The 20,770-nt window shown below is 38.6% G+C and overlaps 1 protein-coding gene across 1 annotated transcript in view; it reads right to left on the reverse strand.

Annotated features, from left to right (window-relative positions):
* The window catches only part of cpne2 (copine II), a 57,466-nt gene extending 37,439 nt beyond the window's left edge, over window positions 1-20,027 (reverse strand). The window contains exons 1-9 of the mRNA XM_084733788.1: window positions 19,813-20,027; window positions 15,391-15,591; window positions 5,770-5,949; window positions 4,325-4,399; window positions 3,957-4,028; window positions 3,216-3,299; window positions 2,893-2,982; window positions 2,391-2,489; window positions 711-797 (exon numbers count right to left, since the gene is read on the reverse strand). Of these exons, the coding sequence (XP_084589914.1) occupies window positions 711-797; window positions 2,391-2,489; window positions 2,893-2,982; window positions 3,216-3,299; window positions 3,957-4,028; window positions 4,325-4,399; window positions 5,770-5,949; window positions 15,391-15,567 (864 nt within the window). The 5' untranslated portion in view covers window positions 15,568-15,591; window positions 19,813-20,027. The remainder of the gene's footprint in view (window positions 1-710; window positions 798-2,390; window positions 2,490-2,892; window positions 2,983-3,215; window positions 3,300-3,956; window positions 4,029-4,324; window positions 4,400-5,769; window positions 5,950-15,390; window positions 15,592-19,812) is intronic.
* Window positions 20,028-20,770: the final 743 nt, after the last annotated feature.

Below are 20,770 nucleotides of genomic sequence, written 5' to 3' on the forward strand. Positions count from 1 at the left end.
AGAAAGAAAGTAGTTCCAATATAACGGAGTGAAGGCAGACTTCTACAGCTGATATCTGAAACTCTGCAACTCACACCAAAAAAAATCTAGAACTTTTACTTTAAGACTTCTTAAAGCTGGAGTAGCAGTTTACTGACTTTGGCCCATCACAGGTCAGTGAGATAGCTGATTGTTGAGTCACATTTCCACAACATCTGTATTTCACAACCTAGGAATAAGACTCAACAATCAACCGTCTTCAAGCCAGTAAACCAAAGCATGGGATGATGAAATATGTTTCTAAATCACAGAGACTAGTTAGTATTTTAAGCCATAGGTTTCTTGCCCCTGTTATTGTATTTTCTTTAGTTTATTCTATAAAGTGAAATCAGTTGTTTCCCTATGTTAACCTTAACAGAGAGCAGGTGGACATTAATTATTATAGTGTGCTATGTGTCTATGTGCCAGGCTAATTATAGTCAAACACTGAGAACTCAACCATCATTATTATCTACTTTATCCTGTTTGTCCAAAACAGTGACAGTGGTCACATTTTAGATACAACCAAAGATTACGATTGTGAAGAAAACATAGATGCTGCTGGAAAAATGACAAGACCAAAGCACCATCCATCCATCCATCCATCCATCCATCCATCCATCCATCCCTCCATCCATCCATCCATCCATCCATCCATCCATCCATCCATCCATCCATCCATCCAGCCTCACCTTACATAACTTGACAATGATAATTCCAGAGTTTTTATAATTCTTCTTTTTCTTCTGTTTCTTGGGGTTGATGCAGTCAAACTCCACCTGAAGAGACAGAAAGACAATTGCAGAGATCACAAAGATGACAAGCATTAGTATCAGAAGAGAGGAAATTGAGAAAAAAGATTACAAAGAAGGGGGAAAATAATGGGAAAAGTTGAGATGACAGTAGAGTTGGAAAGAGTGGCAGAGGGCTGGGGGGAAATGAGCAGACGTCTGAGAGACTGTGACTTGGATCTGCATGTATGCCACACACCGCCTACAGTAACAACAACTTGACAGTCAAACTTGGAGATGTATCATAAGCTAACTATTTTATAGTGGTGTAGTCTGCAGTCTTTATTGGTACTCATCTAAATATTGTTCATTAAAAACACTTTATGAATTGATTTAATGTAATGAAGATGTAGATAGAAGTCTTACATAACGCACCTCACACACACACATTAGACAGAAATGTGTTTGATCAAAAGAGACATTTCAGACATGCACACACACACACACTACACAGACTCAGCTGGTGATTCATATGACAGGTAGCTCTAAATGCCTTGTCGTGTTACTAGGGCTCAGCTAAAGGCTGTTTTACATCTCAAAAGCGCCTCTCATTTTCTCATCCTTCTTTTCACACTCTCTCTCTCTCTCTCTCTCTCTCTCCATTACACATCTCTCCATCCTGCCGCCGTCTTTTTTTGCTTGTTATTTTGCGTTTCTCCCCACAACATTACCACACATGAAGGGACTCAGTGGGAGAACAAGTCATGAGGCTGCTTTGGCACACACACGCAGTTTCACAAATGAACACACACATTTGCTCATACACAGATGCACATGCAAACACACACAGAGTTACTAATGAATGAACGGTGTTCTGATCCCTACATCCTTACATCTTTGGCAGACTAGAAATGCAAAAGTGAAAAGAATAAATCTCAGTAGAATTCAGTCATTAGCAGCTCAGTCTTAAGACACAACCAGTCCTCAGTGGCCATAATGTGTGAAAAATACAGCAATACAAATCTATGCATGATTATTCTGGCTTCATTGTTGATAGATGCCACTGAATGCATTTAAACTGCAAATTAGCCAGTACGGGGCAGAGTTGTTGCCAATTCAGTATGCCGAAAAGATAAAGTTACTTTGTGCAGGGTAAGATAAATACCATTTAGATTTAAAAAAAATGACTGTTTCATACCTGAAACCCTCAGCAGTTGTGGTGTAACATGACATGGATAATTTAATTGTTTAAATTCAGGCTATGACCATTACTTTGTCATTATTCATCTTCCCTCTGTTTCATATTCATCTTTAAAGTTTTTAAGTCTGTTTTTTGTTATTAACAAAAAAGTTATACTAAAAAGATAACATACACTCAGGAAAGCCAAAATCAATACAATCAACAATATAATTAACAAATGTGTGTACATACACACACACACACACACACACACACACACACACACACACACATATATATATATATATATATGTATATATATACATACATATATATATATATATATATATATATATATATATATATATATATATATATATATATATATATATATATATATACTGTGTGTATATATATATATGTATATATATATACACACATATATGTTTACTATGTTTTACCTCTACTGAGTTCTGGGCTTCACTCATCTTGGCAACCGTGGTTTGAAACTCTCCTATGAAGTCATGGCCGCCATCATTATCATAGTCATAACACAGGACCTGTCATTGTGTAGAACACATCACATCATGCCATTAGCTTTTCCATGATGTGGTTAGCTTACCCGCTTTACACTTCTCCATATGTGTCACATGGGCACAAATGATCGTAAACTAAACACTCTCTATTCTAAAATGTTAACTTTTATGAAAATGTGTATATTTTAATGGACAGTAAACCTTTTTCAACTTGGACTCAAAGACACTGTTTTACAAGTCCTAAGGTCGTGATTATAACACAGCATTGAAAAAACATGATCAAATGACTTTGATGCAATGCTAACCAGTGCATAATCATGCAGTGTCCTGTCCTTTCCACTGGCAATCTGCAATGCTAACATTTTATGAAGTAGAAATCCCCCTCCCCCACACCAGTTTTGTGACATATGAAACTCGAAGTACAAACCTTAATGTTTCTGTCCACATCCCCATTGCAGAGAGAAATGAGTGGCACAGTGAAGGGTTTCCACGCAGGATCTAAAGTGTTCTTTATGACCTGAAGTCACAGACACAGAAATAGTCACAGCAGCAGATATATAATGCACTTGTAGCCGCAGTAGAATTACTTAAATTTGGGGCTGCAATCTGTTTCATCCAGGCCCCTACACTTACTGTTTAAGTTACAGTGTATGACCTTCTGTAAGACCTGGTTTTGCTGACGATGACAGCTCATGGTTGACAATAATGACAGTTAGATGAAGGTGCTTTTAATCCCCACTGATGACTCACCTCTGTCCTGTGCACCAACATCCATTTGCCGTCTTCACCCTGTTTGTGAAACTCCAGGTAGGGGTCTGACTTCCCAAAAAAGTCCTGCACAGAACAGAGAGAGTTTGCTGTCAAGTCTTTTTGAGGAAGAATCCCGTTTTCTTCCTCTCCTTCCTCAGCCAACACATGTATAATAATTTCAGTAATGCTTATAGTTAATTAATTTACAGTGTCCAAAAAACATGCACCATATTCAATTGCGAAGTCTTTAATTTGTTTAATTAACATATTTATTAAAAGATACTCCAAGCTCCTGCAATTACTGCTTTGTGTGTATCCTGGTGGTTTAACCACTGGGTGCACAGCAAGCACACATCAGCATTAGTTCAAATTACAATTCAAGCTGTGCTGTTTCTGACCCACCGTCATTCTTCCCTTCACCATAGACCAGCAAAATAAACTCTTACAAAAATAAATAAAAAATACCACAGGATTTTCATTTCCAAGTATCAGTGCAGCTGACAGCCCATTAGTTGGCAGACAAAGGTGAAGGGTGTGAAAACATTTACTGTAAATGTTATCTGTGTGGGCTTTGCTTGTGTGTCCTAAAGCAGTATGTGTTGCTCTATTGCACTCTGAGCATGTGTGTGCATGCTTACATTTGCATCTTGTGTGTGTGTGTGTGTGTGTGTGTGTGTGTGTGTGTGTGTGTGTGTGTGTGTGTGTGTGTGTATGTGTGTGTGTGTAGGTCTAACTGCCTACCTTCTTATCCAGTTTTCGCCCACTCAGGGTCAAAGTGATGATTCTGTTGTCAGACAGCTCCTGAGCTGTTATCTAAAATAACATTACAACACAACATTAGCTGCAATGAAAATCCTGGCAACTATTAACATTTACATCAACATCAGCAGGAGGGGCTGCAACAACAACAGCCATCAATAACAATAACAACAGCAGCCTCAGTACCATCTTCATCGTTATCATCATCGTCAACAACAATAGGAAATAAGCCACTATAGCAAACACCAACATTACTGTGTGTATTAGTGTGTGGCAACAGGACAGGCAGAAAGAAAGAGTTCAAGATACAGAGAGCAAGAGTTCTTTTAAAAGACAGTACTGATTCTTACTGTAATGGATCCTTTGCCAGCTGGCTTCCCATTGGCTAAGATTAACGGTCTGTGAAGTTTCTTATTGGACACAATCTAGTGGACAGTTTAAGAGAGACACAGGACAGGAATCATTTAGATGAGAATCAAAACACAAAGAAATATAGGTTTGAACCACCGAAGATCTTTATTGTTTCCTATTCCATTCTAAAATATAATCTGAACTCAGTTCAGACACTGTGGTTTAATTTCAAAGTTAACCAGTCCCCACACTAACTTATTTTCAGCTATTCATCATACACGTTTAACCAACAAGGAAGCGCTCCAACTCCATTATTTAGCAATTTAACTTCCCGACTACACCAGAATTGGGAATGTCACATTTTGTAGTTTGACATCTGCTGCTTCTGATCAACCTTGGGCCTACATTTTAGCAAATATCTGACCACTTTTATAATGTAACATTCTGAGTGGAAGAATGACAGAGCTGGAAGAAAATGAATGACTTTCACCCCATTTACACCTGATATTAAGATGCGATCTGTATCTGGATATGTAAAATAAGGGAAAACACGTTAATGCAAGTTCTAAATGCTACTTTGATTGAACTGTAATGACATCTGCCAAACCACATCTGGAGGTATTCTGGTTAAATGCAATCCATGCAATAATCTGGATAAGGTGTCTGGACATAGATCACATTTTAATACCAGGTGTAAAAGGGGCATTTGTTCTACAGCAGTCTGACATACACTGACCGCTATTTACACAGCACCGATAATTATCCCTTACAGCTCTGGGATCAGCTGGTCATCTACTATTTTAATAGTCACAGAGAGTGGTCAGACTGTGTTGGTATTTATGTTTTATTACAATATCATCTTATAATAGAAGCTGTCTGTGACTCAACTGGTTAGTTACAAGTTCAGTTTTCCATAACTTATTGTTTTATAACAAGCAGCTACTCAAAATTATACAAAATATATATTGTAATACATACTTCCAGACCAACAAAACAAAAATCAGCAGATTTGTGGAAACTGCAAACAGTGTTTATAATCTAAGTCATTAACATTAATCTGCAACACTGTATTGAGTTAAGCATTGGTGTTCTTGTTAATTTTCACCATACAAACATCAGCTAGATGTAAGCTAGTTAATGCCATAAGTACCTTTACACCAAAGATGTTTTTTTGTTTTTTTAAATCTGATATCTGTGGTGGATGTGGTGTTGTCATGTCACATGACCTCCTCCAAATTGTGAACAGGGTATTCCCAACTTTGAGAATGCTATATAAACTGAATTAGGACAGAGACTTTTGGCTTGAGTTTATTTTACCCAGCAATAGCATGGAACAAAGATGGGCAAGACACATGAAGTCAATACCTTTTATGGCAATTTATACTCCATCATCCTGTTAAACACAGAACAAAGTTTGGATGAAAGGCGAGAAATAATTCCATACCACTCCCAGTGTACAAATGAATTCTCCCAGGAAGTCATGTTCGTAGAGCTGCGTGGCACACTTGTCTTCATCGAACATAGCAAAGCGAAGCTTCTGGATCTCCTCAAAGTGGTAGTCCACCTGAAATTTCACTCCAAACACTGGATTCAAGTTGTTCACAGCTGTCTCAGTGCGGCCAAGCTAAGAGACAAGAAACAAGAAGATACAGTAATGCATTACTCAGTAATTTATTGCTGTAATATTATTACTTCACCCAGTAATAAATAGTTTAAGGGATTAAAATTTCCAAAATAGTAATGATATTACACTTACAAATCCAAGTAACTCTGCATTACCTTTTGACCTAGGTAAGCTATCTTTTGATGAGGTATACACGTGGCAGGTCAGGACAGGCTACCCAAAGCTGCTAGCCAAAAAGCTAAATGAAGGATGAGGGAAGGGGAGAAAGGCATACCTTCTATAGGTGTAAGTATTGTTATTACTTTGAGTTTGTTTGGCTCCTCAAGAAAGAATATGCAGTGGTAGAAGCTACTTTGAAGGCCACACTGAGAGAGGTAGACTGTTTCTACCACAGCTGATATCTGGACGGCTAACAATGTAAGTTTTTTTTTTTTTGTGAAACAGTTCACTGGATCAGTAGTTCAACTTTAGAGCATGACAAGGCCACAAACAAGGCACGGAAGTAATATAATAATATAACAAGTAATATAACTAATTACTCTTAATGCCAACTAATAAGTAAAGTAATAGTATTACTTTTTGAGAAGTAATAAGTAAAAAGTAACTTATTACACTTTCTGAGTAACACTGGTCACTAAAAAGAATGATTTTTTCAGTTTTAACTTTTAACATCAAGCTGCACAGGAAGTGTGTGTAAGAATGAGCCATTTAATTGAATCTGTACAGTACATATCAAATTGTTTGACTTTACATGCCCACCAGTAAACCCTAAGTCTTATTCCGGTTGTGATTATATTTAGGATACATGACTGGTTATATCATCCCATTATTTTCAGGCAGGTTTCTGATTGTGTCAGTGCAGACTCATCTCTGACTCCTCCACATCCAGCATCTCTCAATCATTTCTATACCAACTCAGCTGAGGATGATGATGAACATATTCTAGTCTTTAACTGCCTTGACTCCACTGCTTTTACCACTCTACTGGATGGATGGAGGATTGCTTTCTCTATGTTATCACCAGTAATGAAATACAAGCAATAATATGCTTAAATAAAACATCTGTTTTTGTTTAACTGCAAACCATTACACAGTGAAGTAATGCACGATGAATGCAAGGATATCTATATGAAACAATGAATTCAGTATTTGTAACACAGCTGTTTTCAGTGTTCCCTATCTTCCCTTTCTGTAATACTGTAGTTCTCATTCAAAGCTGAGGAAAGAAGACTGAGACAAATGGCTGTACTTTTCTGACTACATCCATGCACCACAGTATTTTCAGCAACACAAATGCTAAAACAACTTCCTTACTTTGTCTGTCTTGCCATAGGTGCTGGGCAGGTAATGCTCGGTGGGTTTGTCAGAGCTTTTTAGTTGAAACTGCAGCCTGCTGCCTCTGGAAGCACTTTGGTGAGCATGCCCTATTATGAGACTGACCCAAATGCTAAATGTACTGTAAAACCAAACCAAAGAGCTAAAAAGGCCAAAAGGCTCACTAAAGTTGCAGAGTTGTCTGACTTTGACTTCAGCACTGGTGCCTCACATTATATTTGTCATTTGATGCATCGTTAAAATGAAAAGAAAAATTATTGATTAATGTAGCAATACCTGCAAGCTAGTTCAGGCAGTCAACTCGAGCTGCACTGCAATCCCACATGACACCCCTCTCATTCTGTAGTACATATCAAACACACCCTTCGAACCTGGTGGTCTATTTAAACTGGTAAAACCGGTCAATGTCACTGCTGCCTTGCATCAGCATCACTGCCTGTTCATTCAGCCCTGCCACCACCCAAGCAACCACCTGCAGGCTCCGACAGGGGATCCAAGATATTTGTTCATCATTCCTCAATATCTCTATGTAAACAAAATCTTGAGAGGAGTGATGAGGTCAGAGCCTAGATGCAAATCTCTGTTCTGCTGCTGCAATAAACATTCTTAAACTTGAGCTGTCTGACTGAATTATAGATGTTAACATTTAACCATAAACTTAATTCTCCTCATTTTCAACTACCTGATCCACGCCTGTCCAACTATGAGGTGTTACAAGTGATTAAGTCTCATCACCCCAAAAAACATCTCGGACAACACACAGACATATTAGAGTGCGTGGGTGTATGTAAGAGCACTGAGAGCCATGTTATTTGCTCTAGATCCTCAAAACCAGGGGGCTGGATGACTAATACTCACTGGCCATGTTACTCTCAAGTGTGACTCACTCAGAACACACTGCATAGTGTGTTTATCCCCCATTAGATGAGGTCACTATATGCCACTTTTGAATTAGAGTGAATATAAAGGGCATTTTTAAATGGTCAGTGGACTGATACATTGGAGACGGCTGCCATGAAATGTCAACAGCCTAGTACTAAATTACATCTGATCTTCTGCTAATTCACAGGTACTAAATAAAGCACTTTACTTTGCTTATTGTCATATTATCACAGTGGTAATAAAATATAATGTGGTGTTTCAGTGTTAGGACATAAGTGTTGCTAAATTTAGGTGAGCTGATTCAAAGTAGTTCACACACAATTACAGAGCTGGCGATGACTCCCACACCAACTGGTCCTTCTTAGCCACACTAGAGGTGTGGCACTAAGGATGGCACTGTTGGTTGGTCAGTTGGTTGACTGGTCTACAATGATGGTCCACACCAAAAAAATTCCAAAATCACCAGATAGATTGCTGTAAAATTTTCTACAGACACTTGTTGCTCCAAGAGGTTGAATCTTATTGCTGGTATTCTCCTGACTTTTTCTTTAGGCCCACAACAAGGTTAACAGTTGTGCTTTAAAGTGAAATAACATGTAAATTAGTGGATGGATTGCCATGAAATTTGGTACAGACATTCACACATTTGTAATTATTGTGGTGATTCCCTGACTTTTAATTTAGCACCATTATCTGAGGCAGCAGTAGCTTGGTCCATAAGGACTTGGATTGGACAAGGCACAGAACTCTCAATCACTCAGAGCATCTGATTCTGGACAGCATCCATCATTTTACCACCTCTCCCACAAATTGCATGTCCGTGTCTGTACCGTATATGGTCCGACACATGTGTGAAATAATTAACAATGGAGCAAACAAAATTTAATTTCCCCCAAGGGGATTAATACAGTACGTTCTTCTGAATTCACTTCGTCCAAAACTTTGGTTTCTGACCAAATATCTGGAAAACTTACTGTTAATGAGCAATTCTTACTACACTAACATACTAATCTAAGATAGTTAATAAGATAAACATACTAATGATAATGCACTAATGCAATGGTAGCATGCTGATGATTAACATCAGTATTAGAATTGTCACTGTGAGCATGTTAGCATGCTAGTATTAGCATTAGCTAGTTAAAAGCACCAATGTGCTGTTTCTTCCAGTACAGATAGACTGTAGGTTCTAATTCTTGTTCACTTATCTAGGATGTTATGTAAAGTGTCTTTGCATACCCATGCATTGTCTCTTTAATTGCTTCCATTGTACAACTGGACTGTTTGCACCGGGTCAGAGTGGAAAAAATATATATCACTTTTTCGATCGATCTGTCGGTACCAAGGCAGATCTCTGCTGTTGTTTGACATGATTCAGTGTTTTCAGTGTCTTTTGAGTATACCATCAAAAAACTACTTATATAGACTCAAACATGTACCTTTTACATGCCATTATGAATGCTTTTAGCCAAAATATCTTACATTTCTCTGGCTATAAACACTGTTATTACTAAAGAACTGAAAAGAGCCTGCAGACCTATTTCAGAGGGAAAAGGGTTGTAACTTTAGCTTGCTAACAGTGCTTACAGTACTTATCCATCTGTCCGGTGCATGGGAAGAGAGCAGAGAAGAATTGCAGCACTTTGTGGCTTAAAAACTGATATTACTGGGGCATCATGGCAGCCCGACAGGCTGAAGTGCATCTCTCATATTTGTGCTACTGTGGATTTGAACCTGGCTGACCGGCTCTGGAAATGAATCAGACCCTTGTAGCACTTCATCCTCTCAGGGCTGCCAAACTTCCAGTTTAGTTTGGAGTGAGATTGGGTAGGGTGAAGGCAGGGCATTTTATGAGTACACTGTCTATGACATTTCCCACCACCATTACCCGTCTTGACTCCTCAACCCCAGGGAATTTCGTTTGGAGTTCAGCAGCCGAATTCACAAGTTTAAAGCATTTCTAGATGAAAAGTCAAGTTAATAATCATGGTCAGTGATGAATAAGCATAAGCATACTTGCCAACCTCCAGCTTAAATCAGGAGACCAAATCTAAACAGTCTCCAGGGATCATCCCCCAGAAAATCACCCAGTCGTGTTCTTTGACAACATCTGACTCACACACAAACCCACACAGAGACTTACTTGTATTATATTCATGGGGCTCTACTATTGACAAAATGAATTCCAAAGCTCCTTATCCTAACCTGACCCATCACAACTCAATGTCTAACTCTAACCCCCACCCTAATCTAAACCTAATTCTAACCCTAACCCTGAAACCAAGTCGTAACCCTCAAGAAGCTCATTCAGCTTGTGGGGTCCAGCATTTTGGAGACACAAAGCTGGTCAGATCTAACACGTATAGTGGGCTTGCAGTATTTGGACCTTACGAATATAGTTAACCAAGCATACACAAACGCATACACACACAACTAGCTATTAGCAAGCTATTTTTTAGCACTATCATATGCCTATGTAAATATATGTAAGGATTTGATTGAGTTGTGTTCCAGGGGCATGTATAGACATTTGACCCACCTGAGCCCGAGCCCTAAAAAGACAAAATAATCCATGTGCAAAAATTGATAAATTAATTAAATAGCTTATGGTGTGAATGACTACTCTCGCCTGGATTAACTCAAAGCCAGTATGTGGGTCCTAAAAAGTGGCATTTCATGAAAAAGTAATTAATGCAAAAGCATATGTAATATTGTATACAGCACTACACATAAGTAAATATTATTGAATTGAATTGAATGAACAGGAGATTGCAGTATGTTTTGGGGTCATTCCATTCTTATGAACACAATATCTGGTGCCCCCCCCCCCCAGTTTTGTCATGAATTTTGTCATGAACAAACTGGTAGGTAGGGTCACCTTCTTTGTGTCCAAGTCAGGGTAGATGTTCTCTACCCACCCAACTTGTTCTCCTCCTGCGTTGTCTTTATCCCTGTTCTTCTTCTGTTATATCATGAGAAAGTTTCAGAGTGACAGAGACACAGAGCCCCCCCCCCAAACAACTCTCACTCCTACCCGCCTGCCTGCATGGCGCGAGAGAAGAGGGAGAGACGTCACTTACAAATTTGTTTTTCTCATGAGAAAATGAATGTGAGTGAGAGCAGTGAAAAAGTGAAAAGTTTTAATTGCGTGAGTCTCATGGTCAGTGTTTGAGAGTTGCGAGCCCTGTCGTCTGTCTGCCCTCCTTTTTTTCTGTCCAAATTTACTATCAGTTATACATGTTTTTTTTTCTGTGGGATACAAAGGGGTGGTGTAAAAATAACAATATAACCAGCTGGATGCAACAATAGCTTGCTACAGGTGTTTTTCCCAGGCCAGGCACATTTTTCCATTGTTTATGGGTGTTTGTTGATTGGCAATTATTCAGCATTGTTTGGTCCTGACTGAAGACTTGTTTGACAACTCAAAGGCCTGATAGGGTTTGTAATCTGATTTCCCAAAACTATGAAACTGATGAAATTTTCACACTATTAATTCACACTGTGTGTCTGTGTCTGAAAGGACTTCAGTGACTATCTATGGTAAATGTGTATGTAGTTTAGAGCTGAGTGTGCACTTGGGGATTTAAAAAAAAATCTTAATGACCAGTATGAATAGAATGATCTAGACAAGGAAAGAAAAGAGTGAGACACCACAGCCAAACAACTCAATGCTAAGGGGTTGAATCAGTGAGGCAAGCCCAAGTGGTTTCAAAGACTCAGACATCAGAGAAGTTGCTGTTAAAAAAGAATCACTTGAACAAACCTGCAGCACCTGGGTAAATCAACAACCTTTAAACACACATTTTACGTATTATGGCCTTTAAAACACTGATATGGGGCATGTTAGCGAACAACTGCTCATTTACACATCAAGCAGACAGGAAGCAACATTAACATTTTTTTGGAGTCCTGTCTGTGTCCATCTACTGAATCATGTCCAGGACTCACTCTCTCTTTGGTCTGGTTCATTTTCAACCATCCCTGGAGAGAAGTCTCCTGTCCTTTTAGCAGCTAAATGCTCCACAATGTTCACCAGCTAATACTAACTTTGTCCATTTAAATATGTTTAATAAAGCAAAAATGTCATTAAAACATGGCTCAGTATCACAAAAAATGATCCTGCAAATGATGTTACAAGGCTACATAAAACTGTACTTTAACAGAAGTATACTGCTAAAGATGTGATTTTAAACCCCACTTATTTTGGCATCACCTTGAATGTAAGTTCTCACTTGCAGTGCTACAGACATATATCTGTGTCCATGACATGTGCTGAGGGATTTGGAGTTGAGAGAGAAAAAAAAATCAAAGGACTTTAGAAAATAGCCCAAGTAAGTCAGCTAACTGGGTGCCAAGTCATTTACATAGCTGAGATCCATATTTCTGTAGGCCTATCATGTTCTTTAAAGCCTCTCTAACACCAGTTTTAGCTTCTATCACATTTTTTCCATCATCGTTGCCTTCATTCACCACTTGCTCAGCGTCACTTCTGTCGCTCATTCACGTTCTCACCTCCATCTCTCTTCTTCTTCTCAACGCTTTTTTCAAATTTTCCCCACACCCTCCATTTCCCTCCACCCTTTTCTCATCTCCTTCTCTCACACCTCCTCTCACACTCTTACCCTTTTTCTCCCTTTCTCTCCCTTTCTTCCTGATGGAGCCAGTTGCTTCTCACACCTCTATCTCTAAAGCAGACAGACAGACAGCGAGAGAGAGACAGTGAGGGGAAGGCTGGTGACAGATATGAGAAAGACAATCAGAGGAAAGAGAAAACAAAGCTAACAGGAGGGGATCACAGAAAGTGAGAAAGCCGGGGTGTGAGAGAAACAGCACGCTGTGGATAATATCCGAGAAAAGGTTTGGGCCTCATTTCGCCTCCTCCATCATTCCCTCACTCCAGGAGCATTAAGCTTTTGTTTCCCTTCCCGTTGCCATAGGAACCGTTGGCAATTTCACATCGAAGCCACATGCCCTGCTGACCGACAGCTAGCTACAACCCGAGGCACTCGCCTACACACACACACAGGCACATGCGCGCACACATACACTAAAGCCAGCTTGCCCTGTTGACCAGCTGTTCGCTACAAAAAAGCCTTGAGGCAGCTGCCTACACACACCAAAACTTCATCACCATGCTCCTCTTGAGCATCTTCAATTTAATGCTCCTGTTTTTCTTTTTCTTCATGATGGAAATTCTGTACATCATACATTCATATTACATGTTGTTTATTGAACTAAAGCGAGGCAGAAAGCGCTGCAAACAATAAAAACAGAACACAATGTACAAAATGCCTGGACACAACCTATGATTGATGCAGGACTATTATTTATATGTATATGTATTATCTGATTATAGATTCTACCATTGCTTGCTTTCACTTTTTTCGCTTCCTAATAAATCCTGGTTTTGATCCTCATCTTCTGTTTCAAATTATCCTGTGCTGTGTGCTGTCAGGACTGGAGCCTGTCCCAGCACATGCTAAAGGTGGTCTACACCCTTGATAGTTTGTTAGTCTATCACAGGCTTAAAGCAGCAGTCACACCACAGAGTGACATTCACTCAACCATGCAAAATAGGTGTGGCAGGAAGCTTTGTGATGTAGTGACTACTTGCAGACCTAGTAGGTAAATTGCTGTAGTTCACTGGTTCCCAACCTGGGGTGCGGGCCCCCCCTTAGGGGGGCGCCGGAAATCATAGCAGGTCCCCAAGTCTTTGTCTGATCTGAGGTCCTCAAAATCACAATTTCAGGATTCATACATCATTTCCAAAATCAAATTCAAGCACTTTTAAAACATTTTCAAGCTTTTCCAGTATCTTACAGCTGTGGTAAATGACATATTTCTATACAAAATGATTATTTCACCCTTCATCATGCTAAATGTTTTGTGACAGAGAGATTAATGTCAAAATGTGTTACTTGTCTCTAAGTTGACGTGGCTTCCTATTATTGTTACACAATTTGTGCATTCTCCTTAGTTGAAAATGCTAACAAATGATTGGTTGATGAATCATTAATAATTAATAAGATATAATACACATATTTTTTCTGTTTTTTTTCCTCATTTAATTTTTTTACCCAACAATGGCTCCGCTACACAAAACAATGTCAAATGAGGCGCAACAAAAGCCATTTTCAGACTATTGATTAATTATCAATTAATACATGTTTAATCAGTTAAAATCTTATTGGCAATTAATCAATTAATAATTAATAATTACCTTCCTATAGAATCTAGCTCAGCAAATATCTCACTTATTTTATTTTTTATCTAAAAATTAAATTAACTAATTTCACTAATTTTATCCAAAATCCAAATACTTTTTAAACCTTGAAAACACCACTAGTTAAGTGTTTTAAAGGTTTTCCAGCACCTGTGTGAAGCTACAATTTATACAAAAGTCTGTGTTCAGGCTGCAGGGGCTCAACTTTCCTTAGATCCAAACAAGGGGGGGCTCCAAGGGGCTGCTGTAGATGATGGCCTTAATGCTAACACAGTGGTAATCATTACTTTCTCTCTACTGTTCTCTTGTCTCTTCAAGGACATTTGTCAGGTCAGGACATTATATTCAATAAAAAGTTACTGAAGAGGGAAAATAAAGCTCTCTGAGCTAATGAGGCTGTTAACAGTCAGTTACCCAACTTAGCTTAGCTTATCCAGCTTCTAATTTCAATGGCATCAGTGTAGGCCTACTTATGAAACTTGGCAGCCCTTATAGTGCCTGTAACGAAGTCTACAGAACCAGACCAACGGTGGAAGAACGCTCTGAAATGTTGTAACATCCTACTGGGCTCAGCACGCCAGGGCTCATGCCAGATGGTCAAGACATAACGAGTTTGGACTGGTTCACAAGCTATATTGTTTGCAAAGTAACATACACAACAAGTCTTTTTCTTTGCTGAAAGAGTCAGTATGGTGAACATGACCTTGAAGGCACTTCAAACATATAAGAACAAGTATAATGTAGTGCAAGCATATTAAATTATTCTTGGTATACTTCCATCCTCCCTTTGAGGCTTTTATTTCTGCCTCCCTTTTATCCTCTTCTCTTGACCTCCCTGAAGTTGATACACACAACATGGAGAAGCACCAGAAATGGGTTTGACTCTTTATGATCTGAACACTAATATATTATTTTTCTGTTCAGCCTTTTTTCCCCAATTTGCCAGTTTCATCCTCTGCTGATTTCCTTTTACCTATTTTTCTTCTATCCATCATCCTTACCTCCACCCAGTTTCCATCCACTTCATGGAAGAGAACACAGAATGGGTCAGACTTAGAGGCTACATCTCGATCCAGCAGGCTGGTGGCAGTGACAGACAACTCTACCCGAGTGACGCAGTGCTGAGGTGCGACACTGCGTGTCTGGCCCTCGGTGGCCGAGCCTAGAGTGTAGGCCATGGTCTGAGGTCACAACAAATTGCCCTGGAGGAAAGAAACACAGAGAAATAAGTAGAGTCAATAGTTTCATACATGCCCACACACCATCCCACACTGGCTGTTTCTTGGCTGAGTGCAGGTGCCTCTGGATATCTTAATAATGTAATTACACATTTTGAACATTTGGACAACTTCTTAGTACTGGTGGCTGAAACTAGAGCATGGAAAAGACAACAAAATATAATTTGGTTAACTGATAAAACCACTAGCCAAGCCAAACAGGTGCCCTCCACTGTGAATATGATCAATACACATATTTAAAAACACAGGCTAATTGTCCACAGTCATATTAGCAGCTCTGAGGCTGTACTTGGCACAGTGGTGCTTTAATCGATGTTTAGCAGGTACAATATTTATAATGTTCAACATCTTAGTTTTGTGTGTTAGCATATCAGTTAGTTTGTCATAAGTCAGACTATTGTACAAGGGCTGCAATTAAAAAGAAAATCAAAATCAATTGATCTACAAATTCATTTCTAAATAAAGCGATTGTTTTTTCTATAAAGTCTTAAAATCACAACAGTGAGAAATTAAAAAAAATATGTTATTAAATTATTAAAATACTCAATCATGTTAGACCAAGAAAAAGTGGAAATTGTCACATTTGACAACCTGGAACCAGGGTCTAATTTTTTTTGTCCACAAGCCAAACAGCTACTAAGTGTTTAAATTTAGCCAACCAGAAATCTACCAGTCACTTGGATATTTTACCAGCATTTGTTCAACAGCTGGTGCTACCATGGAACCATGAAATTATTGTTGTTGTATGTTATTTTTGCTTGACAAATGACTTGAAATGATTAATCGATTATTCTCTTTCAATCAACAGATCAATTAATGGATTAATGGGTGCAGCTCTATATTGGACATATTTAAAAATTTGACCTAATGATGAATTTAGAAGTCAAGGGGTTGCCACAGCTGGTACAATTCATCCCAAAAAGAGCATGAACATCTGTATCAAAATCCAGTTGTTGAAACATTTCACCAACCACCAACCAAAATATAAACTTATAGTATATATAATTAGGGATGTTAATGATTAATCGTTACTCTATTAATAACCGTGAATAATTTAACTGATTAAAAATATATTAACTAATAATATGTCTTGTGTACCATTTCTCCAAGCCTTACAGGTTTTCTCATGGTTAGGTTTGGTCTGCCTCGCTAATAATGACAGTTACTGCGCCCCATTTGACATTGTTTTTTTTAGGTGTCACTATTTGTTGAATAAGGACATGTGGACAAGAGCAGATGTTTTTATCAAGAGCTATTGCGTAATGAAAATGCACAACCCTCAAAATAACATATAATACAATAATGCTAGAGTAAAAGTCAGGCAATCACCAAAGTCACTAGGATACATTGTCTGGGAACCAAGAATGTACAAAATGAAGTTGTGTTTCAGTGCACCAATGCTGAAATTTGTCACCATACAACTGAGAACTAGTACTAGACAAGTTGACAAGTCATGAGATCTTAATATCGCAAACTATCACAAAATGTTTTAGTAACCTGTGATCAGGGAGGGACCTCCTTAATAATTGGTCAGTATCAGCTCCAAGTATCTGCCAAACACTGATGTAATAAACATTGGATGAATAAATACATCACTATAATTTGAAGACGGGAGGTACACCTCATCTGTGAAATGAATTGTACTGTAGGTTGACACACAGGTTACACACAGAGCCAATAGTTAGTGCCATTGTCCATCACTATGCCTGACAGTCACTGTCCACTGAGCCCTCTATCATCATAGCATCATGATTTAAAAGTGCCTTAGAACGGATCTATGGGTTTCTTATAATTGCACCTTGCTTCTGATTTACTTAAGGGGAAAAAGCATAAAGTACTGCACAATTTGTGTTACTATCCAACATTCACAGATATGAAAAATATAAAAGAAAGTATATAAAAATTATATCACTGATATGATCGTCCATTGCAATGTTTCACTATGTACATCGCCATATGCTAGTCCTTTAGACATCGCCCAGCCCTGGTTACACACACAGTGATGGCTGCTGTCCAGGATAACATGCAGTTTCTCATTAGGGCTCCTGTGTTATTCTAACACTTAAAGGAACAAGTGTGTCTTACACTGACAGCCAACAAAATCATAAATTACTAGAAAGACCTCGGCAGAGAGAAAATAAGATGTTAGCAACATACTGGGTGTCTGTCTGCTGCTAGACAAAGTGTGTATTTCCTTACAGAAATTATGAGTTTAGATAGATTACAACAAAATAATATTGAAAAAAGAGTTTGAAATTTGTTTGTGTTTACATGTAGCCTATAACAAACAAGTAAAAAGTACATATTTAAGTACTTACAAATAATCGATAAAATTATTAAAATATGCCATGTGTGGTTTTACAGCCCTAAAGAGCTCAGTTTTATTAGACTAATGATACTGTTTCACTGGAAATGTTCACAGAGGAAGAATTAAATTAAACAAAGGCATTAATACACACAGAAAGTGAGGCCCTGACAATGCAGGATGAGTACTATCCAGTATTAAACATTACAAAGACCACACACACACATAGTGCCCTGAGCCCAGATCAAACCCACCAAAATGGAGATGCCTCAAAGACGAAGTGGAAAAAGTCACACACATAAACCCACATAAACACTTTTTGGGTGTGATAAAAAGTACATGTCTGAACAAGCTGTAAACATGTTGTTCACAATACTAACTTGTGTCACATCTGAAATAATTCCCTAGATGCTCTGAGGACCAATATAAACAGCACAGTACCTTGTGTCTATAAAGGTGGTTTTGTTCTCAGAGCGGCAAGCTAAAAGGATGCTGTCTGTTGCTAGGATACTAATGTGTCATAACCAGCGTGCTCCTCCTGTTCTGCTCCTGTGATGTCACACTGGTAGTGGTGATGTACTGAAAATACCAGTGTAATATTTTCATTCATTTACCCAGTCATTCAGAGGTAATGAAAAGCTTGTTTTGACTGGCTGAAACACTTTTACTCAATCATTCATTGTTCATGGATGATGAATGGATGACATAAGAAACCATTACACTGCCTTTATCCATGACGAACTCATAAAAATTAAAGACTACCATTAACAGATACTATTTACACAATTCATACATGATGTTACAATGCACTAGGGCTGTTGTTAAAGCAGAATATCATATAAAATGTGCCTTTAATTGTCATTTGATAAATAGAGCTGACATCAGGAAAGAAAAAACAATATTTCTACTGCTCAAGTGGTCCTTGCTATTTTTCTGTGGTATGTTTTCTATCATGTGTTTAGTTTGATCAGGCAGAAACACAAACAAGGGATGCTACCCAACTTTCAAGGCTGCAGGCATAAAAAAACATAATTCCAATGGTAATCCAAAAGCTATTGATGCCATAACCTGCTGTACCATCGCTGCTGGAAATGATTCACTGCAGCTGCAAAAAACTGGACCTACTACTCAGGCCATATCACCTCCATTTCAGTGTGCCATTATGTAAAGACCATTCACACACTGTGTGTAGCAGAGCAGAGCAGCACTATATGTTTACATGAATTACAGGTACACATGCACAGGGTTCTACAAAAAAACAACCAAACCACATTATGGCAGCCTTGTCCAGGTCTCTGATTGTACAAACCCTGCTGAAGATGTTAACACCCAGTCACACTGCACATCCACACCTGACTCACCTTTGTGCAAGAGGTCAGAGCAAAGAAGAAAAGGCTGCCAAAGAGGGCAGGTTTAGTGTGACTGACGTGCAAAGCAGCATGGAGGCTGTTTCATACTTGTTAACAGCAGAGTGAGCTCTGCTATTAAGTCTAATTTTCAGTCATTTCTATTGGCCACTTTGTCATTGTCAAAGTGGCCAATAGAAAGGACTGATTAGACAGCAATTATGAAGAGATGTAGTCCAGTTGAACTGAACACGAAATAGATAAAAACAGAAACTCTATATTTCATACATGCATACACAAACGCACTTCTGTATGCTTCCTTTGATATTCACCCTGCATGCAGGGGGTTCAAAATGCCACATCCTTCCTTCCTTCACCTCTCTAACCAGAAGACTGACCTGGTTGTAGTCATTTTGACAGCTAAGCCCCTTCAATATCCTTCTAACAGCAAACACTACACAGCAGCTAACTGTTACAGTTTCTACAAATGAATGTCAAAGAGGAGCACTGTGTGAAAACTGATGTCATACTCACCTCAGTAAATGACGTCCAACTTCTTCGCCGCTTTTCACTTGACAGTTTCTTTAATTACTGCGCACAGTGAGGAGAAATAATATCCCCAAAAGCTTTTTTTTCTACCAAAGAGTGGAAACTGAAGTTACTGTTGACATTTTTATCCCGAGTATCCTGAAAGGCGCAACAGTGTGCGAACGTAAATCATCCTCGTAACCACCTGGATCCTGCTCTCTCTGCTCAGAGCCACTGATGTCCGGAGCCCAATCAAGCTACCCGGGTTAGTTTGGGAGCGGAAGTACTGCGTGTTTACCTACAAAATAAAAGCGTCACTGTCAAGCGAATGCAAAGCGCTTCCGTCTGAAGTGTTTGATTTATAAAATAAAAACCAAAAACGTCCAGATATAGTTTTCGTAATACGGATACACTTGACAGTCATGTATGCATATTTTATGTGCCTTCTGCTGATTATACTCTAAATTACAACAACGCATCTGTGATATTAATATGGGATTCTAAAATCTTGTATGGAACATGTATTGTTCCCCTGGCACTCTCTTGTGGTTAATACAGGTATCACGACCCATGTTCATAACTTTACAACATATTGACGGCGGTGGAAGAAGTGTTCACATATTTAACATATTGTAAACTTGTAGCATTATTAATAAATCTAGTAATAACATCAAAATGTACTCAAAGTAACAAAAGCTCAAGACTTTATTTTATAGTAGAATTAACCCTTTCAGTGTTATAGTATGAATTATTATAGACCTTCTTCATGGCAGCCATATTGTTATGAAATAGTAAGGTAAACACTGGTACTACCAATGATACTAATGGTCCTGTGTTTACCCAACCATTTCCAGTATCAAAACTGATACTGTGAAAGGTCTATGGATTATGGTTCATATTTTATGTTGATGAATCTAAGAAGAAGAAAGTACTCACTCACTCACTGGGGATATTCAATATTCAC

This window comes from Lutjanus erythropterus, chromosome 13 (assembly GCF_056507025.1).
Source record: "Lutjanus erythropterus isolate fLutEry1 chromosome 13, fLutEry1.hap2, whole genome shotgun sequence".
Lineage (NCBI taxonomy): Eukaryota > Metazoa > Chordata > Actinopteri > Lutjaniformes > Lutjanidae > Lutjanus > Lutjanus erythropterus.